We start from the raw sequence: 20,538 nt of genomic DNA, 5'->3' as shown, positions 1-20,538 counted from the left end.
CTTTCTACCGCTTCCCTCGTAGCGGTGAGTTTCACAAACATAATATCTCAAAAAAAGCATTCAAGGATCACACAAAGGCTCCTCCTACGCGGGGATCGAACCCACGACACATCGTATATAATACGTTTGGTTTAATGACATTAACCACTCGGCTAACGTAACTTGTACCTTGACGCTGACCCCTAATGGCGACTTTTGATTGTTCCGTCAGTGACCCCACTACTCTCTGTCGGTATATCTACACATGTATACTCAATTTGTTTAGGTACTAGGTAGTTAACTAAAGGTAAACAATCTTGATGTGTCTTATTGTCTACAAACTCAAATTAAAAATAAAACTCGACTAAAAACAAACGTAAAACAACAATAAAGATTACCAAACGAAACGTGCCATTGAAATATATCAGTTGTTTATTTATTTAATATGTTGTTGTATGTAAAGGCACACCGATATTGTTTACCTATAGTTAACTACCTAAACATATAGAGTGTAGTGCAGTGTACTCACGGGCGGCAGCGGCGTGGGCGGCGCGGCCGAGTCCCGGCGGCGGCGGGGGGGCAGCGGGGGAGGGGTGCCGCACGCGGGGGCTGGACAATAAACAATAATATCAACTGTATTGTAACTGTAACTGTGGGTTATTGGGATTAAACCAGCAGGAGTGGTCCTCAGCCGGTCCACAATACTCACGCAGCTGCGGCGTGAGCGGCGGGGCGGGCGGGGCGGGCGGCGAGGGCGCGGCGCCCCCCCGCCACTCGAACCGGAAGGCGAGGCCGCGCTCGGCGGGCGGCAGCGGGCTGCCCGCGGGCGCCAGCGGCGACCGCAGCGGGGATATGGCGGGCATGCTGCGACACATAGCGACTGCACTCAGGTAAACTGTACTTCATGCTAAACTTCCGCACTAACTAATTAAATACTTGTATCGCAGGGGGTTTCACAAACATTCAAATCACATACACAAAGACACCCAGACTCGGGACAAGCATTCGTGGATCACAGAAATGCTTGTCGTACGCAAGGATCGAACCAGCAACACGTCGCTTATAGTAGGTTTGGTGTGGTGGCCTCTACCACTCAATCCGTGCAGTCATGACGTATAAAAGACCTCGGACTACTACTTTGTTGACAGTCGGTATTCAAGACAAGTATGTTACAAAGCTATTTTTAGCTAAATTTAGGTACTTTTCAAGATGAGCTCATAGTAACGAGTCGCTATTGGATGTCGAGGAATGTAGAGACAAAAAGACACTTTATACTTTAGCAAGGTGTCAGTCTACAATAGGGCCTCTTAAAGATCAGCTCATAACAACTAGACGCTATTAGTTGTCACGGAATGCAGAGACAAGTAGACACTAGACTTTTAACAAGATGTTTACCACATGTGTACTACAATAGGGCCGTCAGAGTTAATCAATGCTCAAACCTTTCTTATATGTGAGGAGCTCTTTGCCCAGCAGTAGGCAGACAAACTCTTGTCAACCAATACTAGAGCAGTGCCACTACAATGTGAACCAGACGACACAGACAGACAGACTGCGAGTATATCACTGTATCGTAATACATTATATTTGTGATACGAAGCTATCGTGTTACATAGGACATATGGCGTTACGTAACATTATATATGGCAATGTGTGTTATGTCACACTGTTATTAACGAGTGGCACAGGCCCACACGCTAAACATAATGTGAGCGATGTGTTGCGAGTTCGATCTCCAAGACAAGCATTTGTGTGATCGACTAACGCTTGTTCTGAGTGTCTTTGTGCATATGACCTGCCGTGACAAAAGTGCTGAGTGAAAAAAGTCGTTAAAAGTGGCACCGAATTCTTGATATGTGTGGCAGTAATATTGGTGCAGGTACAGTCGGCAAAGTCGGTTAACACAATCCGATGCCCAAAGCGTCAGTATTTTCCAGTGATATAGGAATATTTGTTTTCACAACACTAGGTGTCAAGCATATTTTGTCAGCTAATAGCACAACAGCGACTCATTGAATTTGATTGCACAAATTATTTTTTGATACATTTTCGTTGGTATTTGTACAGACGGAACTACGGAAGGGTTACACTCTGACACCAACCATATGATGAAAAACAGTTTTCTATGTGTGTGTGTGTGTGTGTGTGTGTGTGTGTTGTACTGACCGCGCGAGGTCGTGATGCTTGGGGCTGGGCTGCGGGCGGTCGGGGGGCTCGGGGTCGGCGCGCGCGGGCGAGGGGGCGCGGCGCGGGGGCGCGGGCGGGGGCTCCGCCTCGCCCCCCGCGCCCCCGCGCGGCAGCAGCGGCGGGACGCGCTCCGTCTGCTGCTGCTCACACACAACAAGCACGTTCAGTAACTACCTAGGTACTATATAGCTGAGTATGCACTCGACTTCATAATTATTGCTACAATTAAGGTATGAAATTTGAGATTTTAATTATAACTTAAACAAATACAGCAAAATATCGAATTTCCAAACGTACTAAACGTAGCTATAGGATACTAATATTAAGAACATTTCAGTTTTTTTATGGATATTTGATACTCTTCCACGCAAAAACAAAATCAAAAGTTTTTATTTCAAGTCGGCCGTTTTCCAGCCACTTTCAAAACGTTGCAATAATGACTCTATTTGCGCGGTTCCAAAGTATCAGTCTTATGGAGAAGAACCGACAAGAATCTCCAAAACTACTATACAGATTTGCATGAATCTTCATACGCAGATAGTCTTGTTTCTGCTATAATGGTAGTTACCTGGTCCTGCTTCCTGCAGTTGATGTGGTCGGCGCTGCGCGAGTAGAACAGCTCGGCGTCCACGATGGCGCCGCGCGGCGACAGCGCCGCCGGCCTGCTGCAACCACACGCGCGCTAGTACTCACAAGTAGTCACTGGTACCCGCCAGTACTCGCCAGTACAGGCATTAATACTGTCGGGCAGTGACGTCAGGACACCATTGACCAGTAGAAGGTGTTGCGGGGATAAGAGGATATTTAAACCGAAATAACTTTTAGGTAACATTGATGTTGAAACGGCCTCAGTTCTCAAATAAACGATTTTAAAATATGTACGTGAATATTAAATTATTAGTAACCAGCTGTTATACAACATGTAGCTATACTTGTAGTAGAACAGTAGTGTGTGCTCACCGGTCGTGTCGCGGCGAGTGTCGGTCGCGCGGCGAGGGCGGCTCGTCGCGAGTGCTGCATCTGGGTACGGGGTCACTGTGTTACTTATATAATTAAAACTATCATTTTAAATACATTATCATCCACAATATGTCCTCCCACTGCTGGGCATAGGTCTCCCCTTTCTCGTGCTAATTTCTACGGTCCTGTGGCAGGCTCATAAAGACTCGACCTGAGAACTTCACTACCTCCATAATGACCATTCTACAAAAAATGGGTGGAACTATGCAATTTTGATCAATGGAAATCATTAACTTTTATGAATTTTATGATAATGATTCTGAATTTGGGAGGAGAGGTGTGGCAACAGTATAGCGGTGTATAGGAATCATATAGATTAATAATGTTAAAGATAAATAGACTAAGCGAATAGCCGTATGTTATTGGTAACTACGCCACCAATGATCCTTACCTAATGATCGCAGATTCGACCCCGCGTAGGACAAGAATTAGTTTGCTTGCTCGGAATGCGCGTCTGTACACGCACCTTCGCGTCACAAGATATATACTTGTCAGTGCGACAGTCGTTTTCATTTTAACCTCTTAACCCAGAAGTGTGAACAATATTTAACCGCCATCCCCTGTTTGCCCACTATAAATGTGTATGTACGTATGTATGCGTGTATGAATGTGTGTATGTGTGTCTGTACTGACTTGTTGTTGTTGTTGGGCTTGTTCTTGTCGAAGAGCGCGAGCCCCTTGTCGAACAGCGACAGCTGCGAGAGCTGCGACAGCGAGCAGCGCTCCAGCCGCGGGGACACCATCTCCTGCTTACTGCCTGCAACACAAACATACGTACAGGCTGCTATGTTATATATGCGGAAATATATCCCCCACAACTATTGACAGATAGTCTAGAGCTTGAGAAGGGACATAAGCTAACTTTTTAATTGGAAAAATGAATTGTAAGGGGGTAATGGGGGGTCAAAGTATATATGAAACACTTTTTGGAATGTACCACGGCTTAAGATTCTTTCCTTACATAATGTTTATTCAAAATAATGAAACATGTACACAGTAGTTCTTGGATATTAACATGGTAATTGGGGGTGGTTTAGTTCGGTTCTGAAACGGAAACAACAAGAAAGAACGAAGACAACGCGCACTGTAAATTATCCTTTACGCGGACGGAGTCGCGTTCAACAACTAGTAGGCAATATATATATTAAATTAACGGCGACTAAGAAAACACTACAATTAGAGATAGGTTAAGCATGACACTAAGAGTAATATTTATGAGTGGTGTGCTACTGACCCCTGTGGTCGTCGATGGGCAGCGACTGCACGGAGCCGCCGTCCCACGTGCTCATGCTGGTCGGGGAGATCTGCGACGACATGCCTGCAGACAGACACACGTTATTATATAGGTATATACAGAATGTTCAATGAGTATTTGCAAAGCGAATTTATTATAGTTAAAATGAGAAAAAAAGTCCTCTTTACAATGATTTATGTTAAAACAAATACATTTTAGTGGAAGAAAATCTTTTTCTTCCTACTACAAAACACGGACATTAAAAAATAACATTTCAGTGCAAGAAAAACATTCTTTGCTGTTACAACCCTTATATAATGAGTATAATTTTCATAGCTACAAAACACTGCCATGTCACACACGTCCACCAAAACACCTCCAACTCAATGTAATGGAGAGATCTGAACTCCGCAACTTGCAACTGCAAGTTATATTGAAATGTTTTGTGTAATTCCTAAGTGTAGTGTATATGTGTAAGTGTGTCCTCACTGAGCGTGTCGTCCTGCGGCGCGGCGGGCGCGGCGCTGTCGTGGTGCGCATGCGCGCGCCGCGACACCTTCACCTGCTTCAGCGACAGCTCGGGGAAGCGGCGCGGCTGCAGGGGGCGAGGGTATTAGTATATTACAAAATTAATGCTATTTTTATGAGACTAAATTAAATGACAGCTATTCAACATCATTAAAAAAAATAATGAACCAAATCGGTTCATTCAGACCGAAATCCGTTTCAGTTTGTGTCGGTAACAAACAGAGAAAAAAAACAAGATACACAAATTCTGCCCATTAATCTTTCCCACTTTCAAGGTCACAATTTTTAAACAGCTAAACTGATTTTTATAAAATATATCTTAAAACAGGCACAAAAATCACCTTAAATACAAAACAAACTACCTACACTGAAATCACTCAATCTTATAACATCTATCATTGTGCGTCTGGGTTTAAATCAATTGAACTTTACATAAAATATTTAGTAATAGTATAAATTTACTCACAAACTTGGGCTGCTTGGCTAGTCGGGGCTCGATCTCCAGGCTCTTGGCGTACAGGTAGTTCGTGATCTCGTTGTCGTCCTTGCCCGGGAACGGGTCCAGCGACTCCAGGAACGCCTGCCGACCACACACTCACTGAGCTCAAGGTGTGAGTCAAGGGTTGGAGAGGCCAACGAACTCTTGACGATCATTTATATTGCACAATATATTGAGTTATCCAATATAATTCTTATCTGTCAACTTCACAGGAAGGATAGGGATTCCAGGTCCTTTTTAAAGGTTTGCACTGGGACACAGGTCCAACATGCAGAGTCCTTGTTGAGAACTTTAATCTAAAATGTGATGGGGTATCTACCAGGGGCCATCCACCCCTGCTCTATAAATGAACAAACATGGACTGCCCAAGGTAGCTACAAAACTATTGCAAATTCTATTGTGTATGACTAATAATGGCTATTGCTATAGTTAATAATGTTAAATGGAATCGTTTCCTTCACAAACTATGGAAGTCTATAGCACCTGCCTTTCAACACAGTCATGAAAATGGAGTTAAATTGGCAGACGGTGATTAATTAAGGACTCCGGTTGGGTCCGAAGCTAGTCGGCGACCCCGAAAAACACCCATACAGGTATGTCCGCCTAATAACCCCGCTCACCCTGGTCCTGGGCTCCTCCCGGAGGCAGTAGGGCTGGTTCTGGTACTGCTGGATCTCGCCCGTGATCTCCGCGACCTTGCGCCGCTTCGAGAAGTTGATCAGCTCCGAATCGGGCAGGTAGTCTGATGCAGACAGGCAGACACATGCGAGTGTTACACTACATGTTACTAAATGGTTCATTGTTTAGTGTAAATTGTATTTTTACGTGTTTTTTATAGCATGGATTTGAGTTGTCTTCAAGAGTGGTATAAATTACAAATATATAATTTCAAAGAGAAATGTGATAAACCGAGAAAATTCTTGTCTCTTGTGTGAAGAGGTGTTTAGTATGATAGACACGGTTCGAAAAAAAATAGTCATAATTATGACATTCGTAGTATAATGGCATGTTGGTCTAGTGGTTAGTGACTTTGACTTATTTTCTGGGATTCGATCATTCAGGAAAAATGCCCACCTGGGTGTAGGTAGTCTATAATGTGTAGGTATGTGTTGTGTTAGAACCTTATTTATGTGTGATACTTCTTATAAATATGTATCTATGTGTGTGTGTCATCGTCATATTAGTTCCTCAGCGTGACACTAGATGTCGTTGTGTACTATATTATGTATTGTACTGACCGAGGTTCCCCTCCTCGATGTGCAGGATGTTGGTGAGGTACATCCCGAAGAAGGGCACGCAGGGAGGGTTGATGCTGCGCAGCCGCTCCTGGTAGCGCCGGAAGTGGTCCGAGTTCAGCTCGCGGAACTCCTCCAGCGCGCGGTGCAGCCGCAACGGGACCATCTGCGGGACCACGGGGACCACGTGAGTAGACTGGACTAGGGAGGTAGCCTGCAGCCAGTGGGAGGAGGCTGTACCGAATAGGTCACAACGGGGGTGAGGAGGGGGCCATAGAATATTTGACTAAGTTTTATAATACCTATAAATCTGTTACTTTTCAAAAAAGAATGGAACACGTATTTTCATTTTATCACATAATTAAAAAGTAAGAACGTTTAAAAGCACTTGAGATTATGAAATGTAAAATAGTGGGGGCTACTAACAACACTTGCTAGTAAAAAGCGTACTGGTAAGTGACGTCACACGAAATTTAAAATCACAGCATCCCCTTCAGTTTATCAGTCCATCAGTTGTTCAGCCCAGCTGACGGACTAAACATATTATTAGCCGAGCTCGGGGTTCGTGTGAGGGTGTGGGTACCTGGAAGGTGGCCCTGAGGCGGTGCACGGAGGCGGAGCCGCAGGCGGCCACGACGGCGAGCACCCCGTTGAAGTTGTTGAGGTGGCGCAGCGCCACGCACACCTCCAGCAGGCGGCACACCACGCCCACGCGCTCCTCCAGGTTCTCGCTCTCCACGATCCACTTCTCCATCCAGCGCGTGAACTGTACCACACGGACACATGCAGACAGCGGCAAAGTTATAACCACACAAACATAGGCATCGGCCGATCAAACACGAAGATACTTGAAAAAGTACAATGGAAATATATGAACTGTTGGTTAATGACCTCTGTAGCTCATACCAACCAACTGACCGAGAGTTCAAACTTATCGACCAATTTTTTTTACAAATGGATTGTATTTTCAATGTTCATATTCATCAAAATAAAGACAACAGTTATTTGTACAAATGCACTCACATTGGTAGTATGTTTGATTATCCTCAGCAGGTTGGGACTGGTCTTCTCCTTGTCCTTCTTCGTCCACACCGCACCCACCAGCTCGGAGGGTTTCACCTGAATAATATTACATGCATTAATAACTTATTCATTTATAAAATTCACAACTGGGAATGAACAGTAAGTCCATCATAATCATCATTATCAGGTCGTCTCTGTCCATAAGCCTCTCCCATGACAGGCCACTGAGTTTCATCTTCAACTCTCCTTCTGCAATTCCTGGGCTCTGCACTGTGAACATCATCGTCCCACCTTGCAAAATCATTTGCAGAGCGACGTCTCACGCAAACAAACATTTGTGTAGTCCACAAAACGCTTGTTCTGAGTGTGTGTGTGCGTGTGCGTGTGCGTGTGTGTGTGTGTGTGTGTGTGTGTGACCGACCTGCCTGTAGAGATGGAACTCGAGCAGCGTGAGCTGGCGGGCGAGCTCGAGCGGGTGCAGCGCGAGCGGGTGCCAGCCGCAGCGCTCGGGGTCGGCCACGTGGTGTGTGTGTGTGTGTGTGACCGACCTGCCTGTAGAGATGGAACTCGAGCAGCGTGAGCTGGCGGGCGAGCTCAAGCGGGTGCAGCGCGAGCGGGTGCCAGCCGCAGCGCTCGGGGTCGGCCACGTGGTGTGTGTGTGTGTGTGTGTGACCGACCTGCCTGTAGAGATGGAACTCGAGCAGCGTGAGCTGGCGGGCGAGCTCGAGCGGGTGCAGCGCGAGCGGGTGCCAGCCGCAGCGCTCGGGGTCGGCCACGTGGTGTGTGTGTGTGTGTGTGTGACCGACCTGCCTGTAGAGATGGAACTCGAGCAGCGTGAGCTGGCGGGCGAGCTCGAGCGGGTGCAGCGCGAGCGGGTGCCAGCCGCAGCGCTCGGGGTCGGCCACGTGGTGTGTGTGTGTGTGTGTGTGACCGACCTGCCTGTAGAGATGGAACTCGAGCAGCGTGAGCTGGCGGGCGAGCTCGAGCGGGTGCAGCGCGAGCGGGTGCCAGCCGCAGCGCTCGGGGTCGGCCACGTGGTGTGTGTGTGTGTGTGTGTGACCGACCTGCCTGTAGAGATGGAACTCGAGCAGCGTGAGCTGGCGGGCGAGCTCGAGCGGGTGCAGCGCGAGCGGGTGCCAGCCGCAGCGCTCGGGGTCGGCCACGTGGTGTGTGTGTGTGTGTGTGTGACCGACCTGCCTGTAGAGATGGAACTCGAGCAGCGTGAGCTGGCGGGCGAGCTCGAGCGGGTGCAGCGCGAGCGGGTGCCAGCCGCAGCGCTCGGGGTCGGCCACGTGGTGTGTGTGTGTGTGTGTGTGACCGACCTGCCTGTAGAGATGGAACTCGAGCAGCGTGAGCTGGCGGGCGAGCTCGAGCGGGTGCAGCGCGAGCGGGTGCCAGCCGCAGCGCTCGGGGTCGGCCACGTGGTGTGTGTGTGTGTGTGTGTGACCGACCTGCCTGTAGAGATGGAACTCGAGCAGCGTGAGCTGGCGGGCGAGCTCGAGCGGGTGCAGCGCGAGCGGGTGCCAGCCGCAGCGCTCGGGGTCGGCCACGTGGTGTGTGTGTGTGTGTGTGACCGACCTGCCTGTAGAGATGGAACTCGAGCAGCGTGAGCTGGCGGGCGAGCTCGAGCGGGTGCAGCGCGAGCGGGTGCCAGCCGCAGCGCTCGGGGTCGGCCACGTGGTGTGTGTGTGTGTGTGTGACCGACCTGCCTGTAGAGATGGAACTCGAGCAGCGTGAGCTGGCGGGCGAGCTCGAGCGGGTGCAGCGCGAGCGGGTGCCAGCCGCAGCGCTCGGGGTCGGCCACGTGGTGTGTGTGTGTGTGTGTGACCGACCTGCCTGTAGAGATGGAACTCGAGCAGCGTGAGCTGGCGGGCGAGCTCGAGCGGGTGCAGCGCGAGCGGGTGCCAGCCGCAGCGCTCGGGGTCGGCCACGTGGTGTGTGTGTGTGTGTGTGACCGACCTGCCTGTAGAGATGGAACTCGAGCAGCGTGAGCTGGCGGGCGAGCTCGAGCGGGTGCAGCGCGAGCGGGTGCCAGCCGCAGCGCTCGGGGTCGGCCACGTGGTGTGTGTGTGTGTGTGTGACCGACCTGCCTGTAGAGATGGAACTCGAGCAGCGTGAGCTGGCGGGCGAGCTCGAGCGGGTGCAGCGCGAGCGGGTGCCAGCCGCAGCGCTCGGGGTCGGCCACGTGGTGTGTGTGTGTGTGTGTGACCGACCTGCCTGTAGAGATGGAACTCGAGCAGCGTGAGCTGGCGGGCGAGCTCGAGCGGGTGCAGCGCGAGCGGGTGCCAGCCGCAGCGCTCGGGGTCGGCCACGTGTCGCAGCGTCGCGGGCGGGAGGCGGTCGAACACGTGCGACACGCCCGCCGCGCCCGGCTCCAGCTCCACCGGCTGAGACTGCGCAAATACAACAAGCGTAAACACGTAGTCCAGCAACATGCTATGTACAGGGTGGAAGGGACGTCATACCGATCCCGTGGCCCAAGGGCTCTGGACATAACCCCAGACCCCCCTGCGTTGGAATTGATGAAAAAACCATCCAGAGCCCTGGACCACGGGATCCGTATGACGTCCCTTCCATCCTGTTTACTACACCAGAAAATTAATACGATGAGGGTACAAAAACGTCATATTGTTGGCAACACACGTGTTCCGGTTTGACTCTCCCCACTACGGTCACAATATAAAAAGGGCGAACGCAGCGAGAGCGAGCCATTCGTTCGTGATCATGAGCGAACAAGATGGTATTATTCGTGAAAATACCTCTCCTCTTACATATATTATAATGGATGAATATGAACTCTTGGTCATTGACGTCGGTAACAGAATACTGACAGGTGCGGTCGATCAAGAGTCTTTTATCAACCGACTTCAGAAAGAATGACGTTCTCAATTTAACTTTATTTGTTGCCTCGACTAAATGTACTGATGTTGATTTTGTTTTCATTTGACCTGAAATAATTACTTAGTTCCCATACAAATTTCTTCAAGTTTTTTAGTGACTCAGTTTGGATATTTCGTTATTATTATTATAATACCACGTTGTCCCACTGGGCAGAAGCAAAAATACTATTACCTCAAATTATATCTAGACCATACTACATCATTAGAATATAAGCAAAAATCGTAAACGCAGTCACAAGTGTACGCTCAGGAGTAGTGTCAGTACGTGTGCGTACCTTCCGCTGCAGCGTCTTGAGCACGCTCTGCACCCACTTGCGCATGGGCTTCCCGTCCACGGACTCGAGGAAGTCGCGCAGCCGCTGCAGCAGCGCCGGCTCGCGCTCGAAGTCGTAGAAGTGCTGGTCCACCCAGTGGCGGAGGACGTTTATCACCCTGCCAGGCGACAACAGACAATGTTAGCTATTCTGATACGTCTGCCTTGTCATGTCTATAAGACCTTGAATATTTTCAACTATTAAAAGCAGACACCACTTTTAAATGCCTCCACCGATTTTTAACATAACAATCCATTCAGAAACTATGATACCATAAACAGACACGTCGAAGTTATAACACTCTTCTTTTCGCGTCGGGGTTCAAACAGAAAGTTTTGCCAAAAAATTGAGTTTATTCAAAGACAGGAGGTACTACAATACAAACAGATCTTGAAGGCTATTTTATTAAATCATGCTGTTACAAGATATCGCTCTAGTGCATCACCAACACACCACACCCACGTAATGGAGCGTCTTGTCCCGGCGATCATTGACCCGGCGCAACCTACCTGAACTTGACGGGCTGCTGGAACTCCTTGCGGTACCGCTTCCAGTCCTCGCGCGCCGTGTTCTTGCTGAGCTTCTCCGCGTCGCTGCTCGCCACGCTCTCTATGCTCTCCGCTGTTGACAATGTTAGGTGATCACTCAAGTCTCAGAACAAATATAGACAGGTCTCGGCTAAACTGGCTAACTGGTCGAGTAATTGGAAGGCATTAATCACCTCTCAAAATGCCCTCAAAATGAATCATTAATAGTGATAAAATGACGAGCAACGCGTAGCTGTTTCGATTGAAATCGAAATGCGATTTAAGGGAAAACAATATTGTAGTGAATGCATCATTTAGAAATTTCAAAATCGAATACATTACATTCACACAACGTCATCTACTAACTTTGAACCATTTTTTAAATGCATGCATATTATTAATAGATAAAATACACCCAGACTCATGCTAGCGCTTCCCACACAAACATTTGATCTGTGTCTGGATGAGAAATAATATAATCCGTTGATTCATGTCCACCATGTTCTTATATCTTATATTCATCCCTTCATCCATCTCACAACATGTAGTTGTACCTCATCTACATTACCTAGGTCGATCTCCAGCAGCGAGGAGTTGGGACTCACGTCCTTCTTGGGTGTCTTGATCCTTGGGACTAGCGTGCGCAAATATACATACAACATTGTTTAAACAGTTATATAGATCAGATAGCTTAATAAAATGAACAAATCAAGTGCGAGTCAGACACGCCACTCTGAGAGTTCCGTAAAATTAGAACTAAGAATTAACGTTATAAAGATTGCTTAAAATACGATCTTCTTGTTATATTGGCAACAGAATTATATTGGCGAAGACTTGTTATTGGCTTTCTGTAATTACGTTTAAATTGTCTTAGTTTTGTTTAGCTGTAAGTCTTCCACGCTTTAAATAAATAAATATCATCTGTGAAAATTACAACCATCACGGTTCATAAGTAACATCCTGATGACAGACTGAATGACGACCAGACAGGAGTACCTCAGCAACGAACTCCCATTTTTCCCCTTTGGTTATAGCTAAATTATCTGAAAAACAAATATCATTAGAAAGCGACAAACATATCCCTCCATCATCAACTCACCAGTCCTGGGCGTGTCGTACACCTCACTGGGCTCCGGGATCTTGAACCTCTCGATGAGCAGGTCCAGCAGCTCCCCGGGCGAGCAGAACGAGCGGTACGTGGTGAGGAACGTGCGCACCAGGTTCAGGTCCGCGTAGATGTGGTAAGTGAGTCTCTCCACTAGCTTCAGGAGAGTCGCGCCCTGGGGATGGAAGGAGGATAGAGCATGTAAGTGATTTTGGTTAGGAATTAATGGTGTTTTATTGCTCGACTGTGCCAGAAAAATGTTGTTTGAATTCATTCAACAAACTAATTTATTTACAGTTGTCGAAAAGTTACGCCTCTCTGCACCGTGTAGTAAGCCATCTCTCTCACACAACTAAACAATAACTTTAGACGGTGGTGGTGCTCCCCTCTTTTTTGTTAAGGCGGGGGAATTCTCATGGACACCCACTCCCTTGGGGGAGGAAATGGGTAGTGTCAAGACTCTTACTGACTAAACCTGAACCGTCGTGCTACGTCATCCGCGTTGTTGTGTCGGTGTATGGCAATGCGTTGCAATCTTTCATACAGTCGTGCTCCCTAGTTAATCAGATCAAATCTCAGCGGCAGACTTGAGCTTGTCAAGTGTTAACAGAACTATTATTACAAGTGTACATGTGTCGTGTTACTTATAAAGCTTGGTACTCACTGGTTTCAAGACGTTTGGGTGCATTTGACAAAATGAATATTCTTGCACTTATTACGCGTTAACACGCGTGTTTGCGCTTATAACGCATGAAAGCTCGTTTTGTAACATCATTGACTCCAATCTGTGCCCATCTTTAGACGTGTTCTCTATACTTTGGTGTTTAAATATGTAATGTTGTTATCCTATGAGTTGCTAAACTAGCTATTAATATATGATAAGATTTTGTAGGTATGATCAAAAAGTTTGTGAGGCTAGCTCGTACATCAAATGTGTATGTTTGTTATACACAAATTTAAATAACATTTTATTACATTTTTTTTTTAATGTCAGCCCTAGTATTTATTTTGAGTGCACCTACGTGAACGTAAGATATTTACCATTAGACTTTAATTTTTGAAAAAAAATATGCAATAATGTTGTTGGTGTGCCTCAAAAATTAGAAATAGTGATCATTTAGAAATGACCAATTGGTGTAAGAAATAAAATGTGCCAGAACTACATGTGTGTGAATGTAATTTCGTTATTAGTTGGTAACGAGTGAGGCGTAGAAGAAAACATACGGTACACTAGATAGAGATTTATTGAATTATAATATTGTTAATTGTTACATAATGTTGTAACGGTATGTATCATCAGTATAGCATGGAATAAGTATTGGAAAACTTCGCTTTAGGTTTGTCTAATATCGCATTGGCAAAGAGCAAAAGTAGAGGATTATAATCTCTCTCTTTTTTAACTAAAATAAAAAAAAAACAGGAAAAACGGTATAAATGAGGAATGAACAACAAAATATTTATAAAAACAATCGCCAGCCTGCAGTGCAAATATGAATTAAAAATAAACAAAACATTAATAAAAAAAAAAACAATAAATTTTAAATGTTTGTCTATGCCTGTATGAATATGACCTCGTAAAGCAGAGCCTGTACACGAGTTACACATCTCCTCGCTAACGCTGACAAATCCCTCAAATGTATTGAACTGACAAGTCACAGTCACGTCACTTGTCGAAGAGGAATGTCATTCACATACATTTGCCATTTAAACTTATTTTCCTACTTTTGAGTGTTGTGACATTGTCTAATCACTCCGGACTAAGAGTTGTTCGACCCAACTTACAGTCGGGAGAGGCCGAAGTAAGCATCGCTGTGAGACTCAGGCCTGACCCTGCGTTAGCCTACAGTCAGTACAACCTCAGCTTTAAGAATATTAACATTATTTATACGAGCAAGTTTTCCAAAACTTATTTTACAAAATAATTAATCTCATCCATCATAACACATTCATAACACTACACCTAACACATCTAAGAAGAACATTGAATACTTAATGATATCAAGAGTATAATATAATAATATTTATATAAAATAAAATACATATCTGTAAAGACATTTGTTAGAAAATATACATATATAATATGAATCACCTGTACCACGAGCGGTTTTAATAAATAGGCATATATTTAGTACTGCCCACACACAGGCAAAGCCAGGGGGCGACTCAGTATTAGCTAGGCTAAAATTCTACGTTTTCGTATACAGTACATATTTACCGACTACAGGAAAAAGAGGGATCTTAACAAGTCAATTTTATTATATTATTAATTATTCTAAGACTCTACTGAAAAACGGTGAAGGAAAATATTGTAAATATAGATTCTTATTATTGAAATATGTTATCGCCCGCAATGAGCTAGCGTGGTCATCAATGCTCAAACCTTCCCTATACCGGAAGGGGCCTGTGCCCAGCAGTGGGACGTATATAGGCTGGTATTAACATTAAATATCTATTAATAAAACATCGACGCTACCTGAGCTATTGCGTGTGATATAAATAGAGTACTTATCTAGTGTAAGTGAGTATTTTTCATAATATTTATGGATAGGCCTACGTAGACATTGATAACAAAACTATACACCGTGATTTTTTAGTCGTCTTACAAAAGCAGCCCAGTTCATGTATCCAATGACTAGAACACGTTCATGATAAAAAATAGGTATTTACGAGATTTGAACAAATTTAAAATGCAATTTTTATTCAATATTATGATGCAATTCGTAGTTTTTTAGAAACACGGCTCTGTTGCGAGCGCGGTCCGAGCCTTGTAACAATGGTGAGGGGCGCGGGCGGCGGCGTTTTTAACATTTTTAAGAGTATTTTCAGATTTTTCTTGTTTAATTTTTCTTCGTAATTATTGTCTTAGTTGATGATAAAAAAATAAAAATCGCGCCTAGGGGTATTTTACGTCGGATACATGAACTGGGCTCCTTTTGTAAGACGACTAAAAAATCACCGTGTATATCTACTGACTTAAGAATTAAAATTGTATAACTTTAATCAACTATCAATACATAAATTATTTTTCATTCTTAAAACACTATAATTCATATATTTTTTTATTGCATTTTCCTTTTTTTGTATGTTTTTTTGTTTTTTGACATTTTTATATTTATTTTAATGGATAGATAGGCCAGGTTTACGACGGACAGATAAACATTTCAAACCACAATATTTTTCTAACTACTGTTATAATAGTAAAACAGACATCAATCTCTTACCACATAAAATAGTTTATATATAAAGATAATATACTATAAAATTAATAGATTATTTGTCATAAGAAAATATACGTGTTCATCAGAACCCCACTCTATTTGAAATTGTTAACCGGCGTTTACATACAAAAACCTTTTACGAGAACCACTCTATCCATTTGGCGTAATCGTACAAGTATCGGTGCAGTCGTTTATGACTTTATTGTTCAAAACTCAATACGTTTATTGCATTCCACAATGTGAACTTAGGTGGTCATTACATAAGGATTATACACATTAGCTTTTTTTTTGGAGCATTGTAATAACGACATTGCCATTGCGTTTATTATGAACATACTTTACAACGAAGTGGGCTCTGATAGAACACGCTGTATAAGAGGAAGATAAAGTTCAAGGTCAAGGACTAAATATGTTTGACTACTTGACAGGTTATGATATCATCCATCTCAAAGCAACTGAAGTCAGGTGTTACGCGGACCATAAAAGATCAATTGTATATGTATACTAGCTGACCCAGCAAACGTTTTGCCCAATATATTTTTTTCTAGTTGTATGTATTTTTAATGCCACATTAAAAAAAAATAAAAACAAACAATTTCGTCCAAAAAATATATATATTTTTTTAGTGTGAGCAACCCTTATCACTTTGGGGTATGAAAAATAGATGTTGTTCTATTCTCAGACCTACCCAATATGTATACAAAATTTCATAAAAATCGCTCGAACGGTTTCGGAGGAGTACGGTAACTAACATCGTGACACGGGAATTTTATATATTAGAAGATATTTTTTGACCGTGTATGATTACTTTCGAATATTTCGCGATGAGTTAGCAAGTTGATTTTGTCCACCATGTTTTTATTGCATCGTTTGGAATATATTTTGCATCTTTGTATCATCTTTTGCTAATTCGTTGTGAGCTGTTGAGATAATCTCAGCAACTAGTCTACCAGTGCAGTCAAATGTAAGTAATTGATATTTTGAATGCAAAAATTCATTTAATTGAAGGTACAATTAATTTATTATTTCAGGGTCGAATTAATATATTAATTTCGATTACATCAGTAAATTTTGTCGAGCCAATAAACAATTGACTAATAGGAAGTCCACCCGTCTCCGTGTCAAAACTGCACGTATCACAAACATATAGGGTATATGAAATGCCAAAGTTTGGCTAAACATTAATTTTGACCTCACTAATACATTTCGACCATGTCTTTTCCTCTCCAGTCCATATTTTTAAATATGCAGTCTCGTGACAACATGTCAAATTTTCATTCTATCAATTTTCAAATTTTTATCTTACTTTTTGTTTAAGACAATCGTTCCGTTCCACGCTAGTAATAAGCTCTTTAACTATCGTCGTTGTGGAAGTGTGACGGCGCTATGTTATGTACTACACCGTCCTGCTTCCACATTTTAATGTCAGCATCGTTTTTGTTTCTTTGAATATTGCGAAGAATTATTTATTAAATTTGCAAAACATTTCAATCAATTTTTAGGCTTTATAGACCATTAACTGAACCAGTCTTTGACGACTTCTACATCTCTATACAGATTTCTTTTTACTATATATTTTATTTTACAAATATAATATATTCATTCTCTTTAAAACACTATCTTAAAGCCATCTTCAGGTACCACTTAACGACCAGCATAAGTTGAGCCCTCACTTTGCTGCTTATATTGATACAATATTTTTATACATTTTTCATTTCCGAAACAAAGTATACAAAAGGTACAAATATACATATATAAAATTTATATCATAAATATATAATATCACACTAGCATTCACATACATGCAGACAAACTGTCAAGTTAATACATCAATAATATATAAAGTCTCTATGATCTACAGGTACAGTCAGGTGACATACATATAAGTAAATAGTATATTAAGTATCTTAAATATAATGATTGGAACAATCTCTGTTCCCGCACTTTCATATCTCGATGGACACGACCGGAGAGAGATCACAAGCATAACGCTTACTCCCAACTTAATCGGGTATTGTTACGATTGAATTGGGATCCACACTAGCGCCACTTCATCTACTACAACTACTATCGCCCAGATAACGACGCTGACAAAACTCGAATCAATACTCAATCTCGGTTCAATATTAACAGTTAAGTATCGAATCAAATTCGAAAACAAACCTCAACCAATATTGGGAGTAACCGTACAGGAGACATTGTCACGTGCCTTCCGAGACACGGATGCCATGACTCACAACATTGGAATAGTTAGGGCATGGCTTGGGATCGAACTCGACACCTTTGGCCCGGTATTCTTGGTCTTTAATGTGCTTTTGCCGTCTTTATAGAGTATAGTACAGAACGCTTCATGAGCGAGTCAGACTCGCATTTTGGCGGTTCTTACTATAGGAGCGACGCTCCATAGTTCTTTTATCTGTTTTATATAATTGTACATTAAGACATTGCATTACTTAAATAATAATCATACAATTATCATGCAGAAAATATAACAAATTAAAACAATAATTGCATAGCCATGCAAGATATCACTGAACTTAAAAAATTACCATAATGATACACAAACATAATTTAATAAATAATTTCTAGGGTACTTTGAATTTCGTCGACAGGTGTGGCGCGACAGTGGCGCCACTGCGGCGCGACCTCCCTAGCTTACGACACACCGCAGACTGCACGCCGTGGTCTCTACGGGACGGCTACAGTCGCGCGACAGTGGCGCCGCAGTGGCGCTACTCAGGCGCTGCAACACACTTATACAATTAAAAGCACCCATAGTTACAATGTTATAAGATTATAGACTAGTATATATATTTAAGATCATTTTCTTATATTCGTGTTTCATAGATTTATAGAGCGCAAGTAAATAACAATGTCTTGTGACTCCATACTTAGTTTGTTGTAAGAGCAACCTTTTGACACAGCTAACACAGCTGCACTCTCTGACTATCGTGGTCTTGCTCTCCACAAGGCTATGAAATTATCATCACATTTGTTTTATCAAATCCATCTCATGGGACGCCTAGATCAAACCGCTTGACTCCAACACACTCTGGATAGAGTCAGGCACATCGATATGTCATTCAAACCCACAGATGATTAGACTGTTATAAAAACACTTACATTTTGATGTTAGAGTCAACCTGTTTGATCATTTCGGTGTTCCCGCGGCTCAGGGGAGAACGCATATATTCAACTAAAAGGTGACCATAAAACTTTTGCTCTTTCAACCATGCCTCCATCGTCAGCTCATAGAGGAGGACTGTGATGATTGTGGAAAAGAGAGCGCACTACACCACATGTAGCGGCGTCTCGCTCCTACACGTTTTCATAGTAAGCTCAACACGTTGTACAGTTGCAAACATTCGCGCAAATTTTAGTTGAATAAACACGTTTTCTTCTAAACAAGTATATTACAGAACATTTATAGTTTGTCAATTCCATGTTGACAAAATCGACTGAACAGCAGTGGGAACGAATGATTACAAAGTGTCTTTGTCAATCTAAAGTGGTATGAAACCGGAGAGATATTTTAAGTGTCTTTCTTGTAAAAGATGAATTGTTGACAAAGCCGTGACACAGCTTTTTCTTCCCGTTTAATAGCGAATCCCGAACTGTCATTCTTTTTGTTTGTATCGCGGGGGCTGTACGAACACCTAAATTACATTCACAAGACTCCCAAACTCATAATATTATTCGTGGATCTGATCTTACAATCCCACTGGCAGCCCCACGCGTCACCCGCTGCTATTCAATCAACTTTATACTTATCAATACTTATATTTTCAGTCGACGATCTTCGCCGGCGGTTGACTCATGATGTCTCTGAGCGGGATTTCGTATACGAAGATCTGTAGCGGGGGAGCGCAATCGATGTGTTTGTGTGTCCCCGGCGGCGTCCCCGGGGGCGAGGCGGGGGGCGAGGCGGGGGGCGAGGCGGGGGCGGGGCGGGGGCGCCCCCGGGCCCGGGACACGAGGCGCCGCAGTCTCTGCAGACCACACCACAGTCCTAGCCAGGCCCAGCTCGGCTAGGGCACTAGCGCCGAGGTTATTGCCTAACTCACTTCCTATCTTACATGTTACACTATCAAAAATTATTGCAGTAGAAATGTATGTTTATACCGTCAGATAGGTAGAAATAAATATGAGACACGAATACGTTATTGAATGCAAGCGACAAAACTTAAAATGAACTAGAAATGCATTGTGGCTCATTACGTCACAATTTATCACTAAACGAGTAAAACTGTGACGTCATGAGACACACTATATCACATTTAATACCTATCTACCTGACGATCACAAACATTTCTGTTTTACTAAGTTATCTTCTCCCTATTCTACGCCTATGTCTTGTTTTGTCCCATTAGTCTTGACTTCACATGTAGCACACACAACTGATATCCACCAAATGGTTTCTATCAGAAAACGCGCGACTTCCGAAGAGTATTTTGAACTCTAATTATTATATTTACAGCCAATCATCAACTTAACATATAAATAATTAAATACTGTTTTAGATTAATCGCGACGTAATACGTAAAAAAATCAATTTACGCGAACGTGAAACGCGAAAATAATTTAAAAATAAAACATAGTTTATAGTATAATCGCAAATGCGTCACAATTCGCGGCGGCGAGCTGCCGAGTGATGGCGGCGTCTCACAGGTTAGAAGCAAAATGTTGTCGAAAGCATTTCACTACATATTCAAATAATTAAATTACATTAAATTTTATAAATTTTGAAACATATCTGTACTATCGGTAGC

The 20,538-nt window shown here is 43.6% G+C and overlaps 1 protein-coding gene across 1 annotated transcript in view; it reads right to left on the bottom strand.

The window, feature by feature from the left end:
- Positions 1 to 475: 475 nt before the first annotated feature.
- LOC113502709 (protein son of sevenless) overlaps positions 476 to 20,538 on the bottom strand; it is a 32,074-nt gene continuing 12,011 nt past the window's right edge. Inside the window, exons 16-32 of the mRNA XM_026884361.1 lie at positions 12,546 to 12,726; positions 11,429 to 11,540; positions 10,881 to 11,037; positions 9,919 to 10,098; positions 7,706 to 7,801; positions 7,266 to 7,448; positions 6,686 to 6,848; positions 6,068 to 6,189; positions 5,415 to 5,528; positions 4,910 to 5,015; positions 4,421 to 4,504; positions 3,820 to 3,943; positions 3,127 to 3,186; positions 2,735 to 2,831; positions 2,146 to 2,306; positions 689 to 843; positions 476 to 588 (exon numbers count right to left, since the gene is read on the bottom strand). Coding sequence (XP_026740162.1) covers positions 476 to 588; positions 689 to 843; positions 2,146 to 2,306; positions 2,735 to 2,831; positions 3,127 to 3,186; positions 3,820 to 3,943; positions 4,421 to 4,504; positions 4,910 to 5,015; positions 5,415 to 5,528; positions 6,068 to 6,189; positions 6,686 to 6,848; positions 7,266 to 7,448; positions 7,706 to 7,801; positions 9,919 to 10,098; positions 10,881 to 11,037; positions 11,429 to 11,540; positions 12,546 to 12,726 — 2,208 coding nt within the window. The remainder of the gene's footprint in view (positions 589 to 688; positions 844 to 2,145; positions 2,307 to 2,734; positions 2,832 to 3,126; positions 3,187 to 3,819; positions 3,944 to 4,420; positions 4,505 to 4,909; positions 5,016 to 5,414; positions 5,529 to 6,067; positions 6,190 to 6,685; positions 6,849 to 7,265; positions 7,449 to 7,705; positions 7,802 to 9,918; positions 10,099 to 10,880; positions 11,038 to 11,428; positions 11,541 to 12,545; positions 12,727 to 20,538) is intronic.

The sequence above is a fragment of the Trichoplusia ni genome, chromosome 17 (genome assembly GCF_003590095.1).
Source record: "Trichoplusia ni isolate ovarian cell line Hi5 chromosome 17, tn1, whole genome shotgun sequence".
In the NCBI taxonomy this organism is placed as follows: Eukaryota; Metazoa; Arthropoda; class Insecta; order Lepidoptera; family Noctuidae; genus Trichoplusia; species Trichoplusia ni.
The sequence above is the reverse complement of the archived record's forward strand: the minus strand, read 5'-3'. Positions and strand labels throughout refer to the sequence as shown.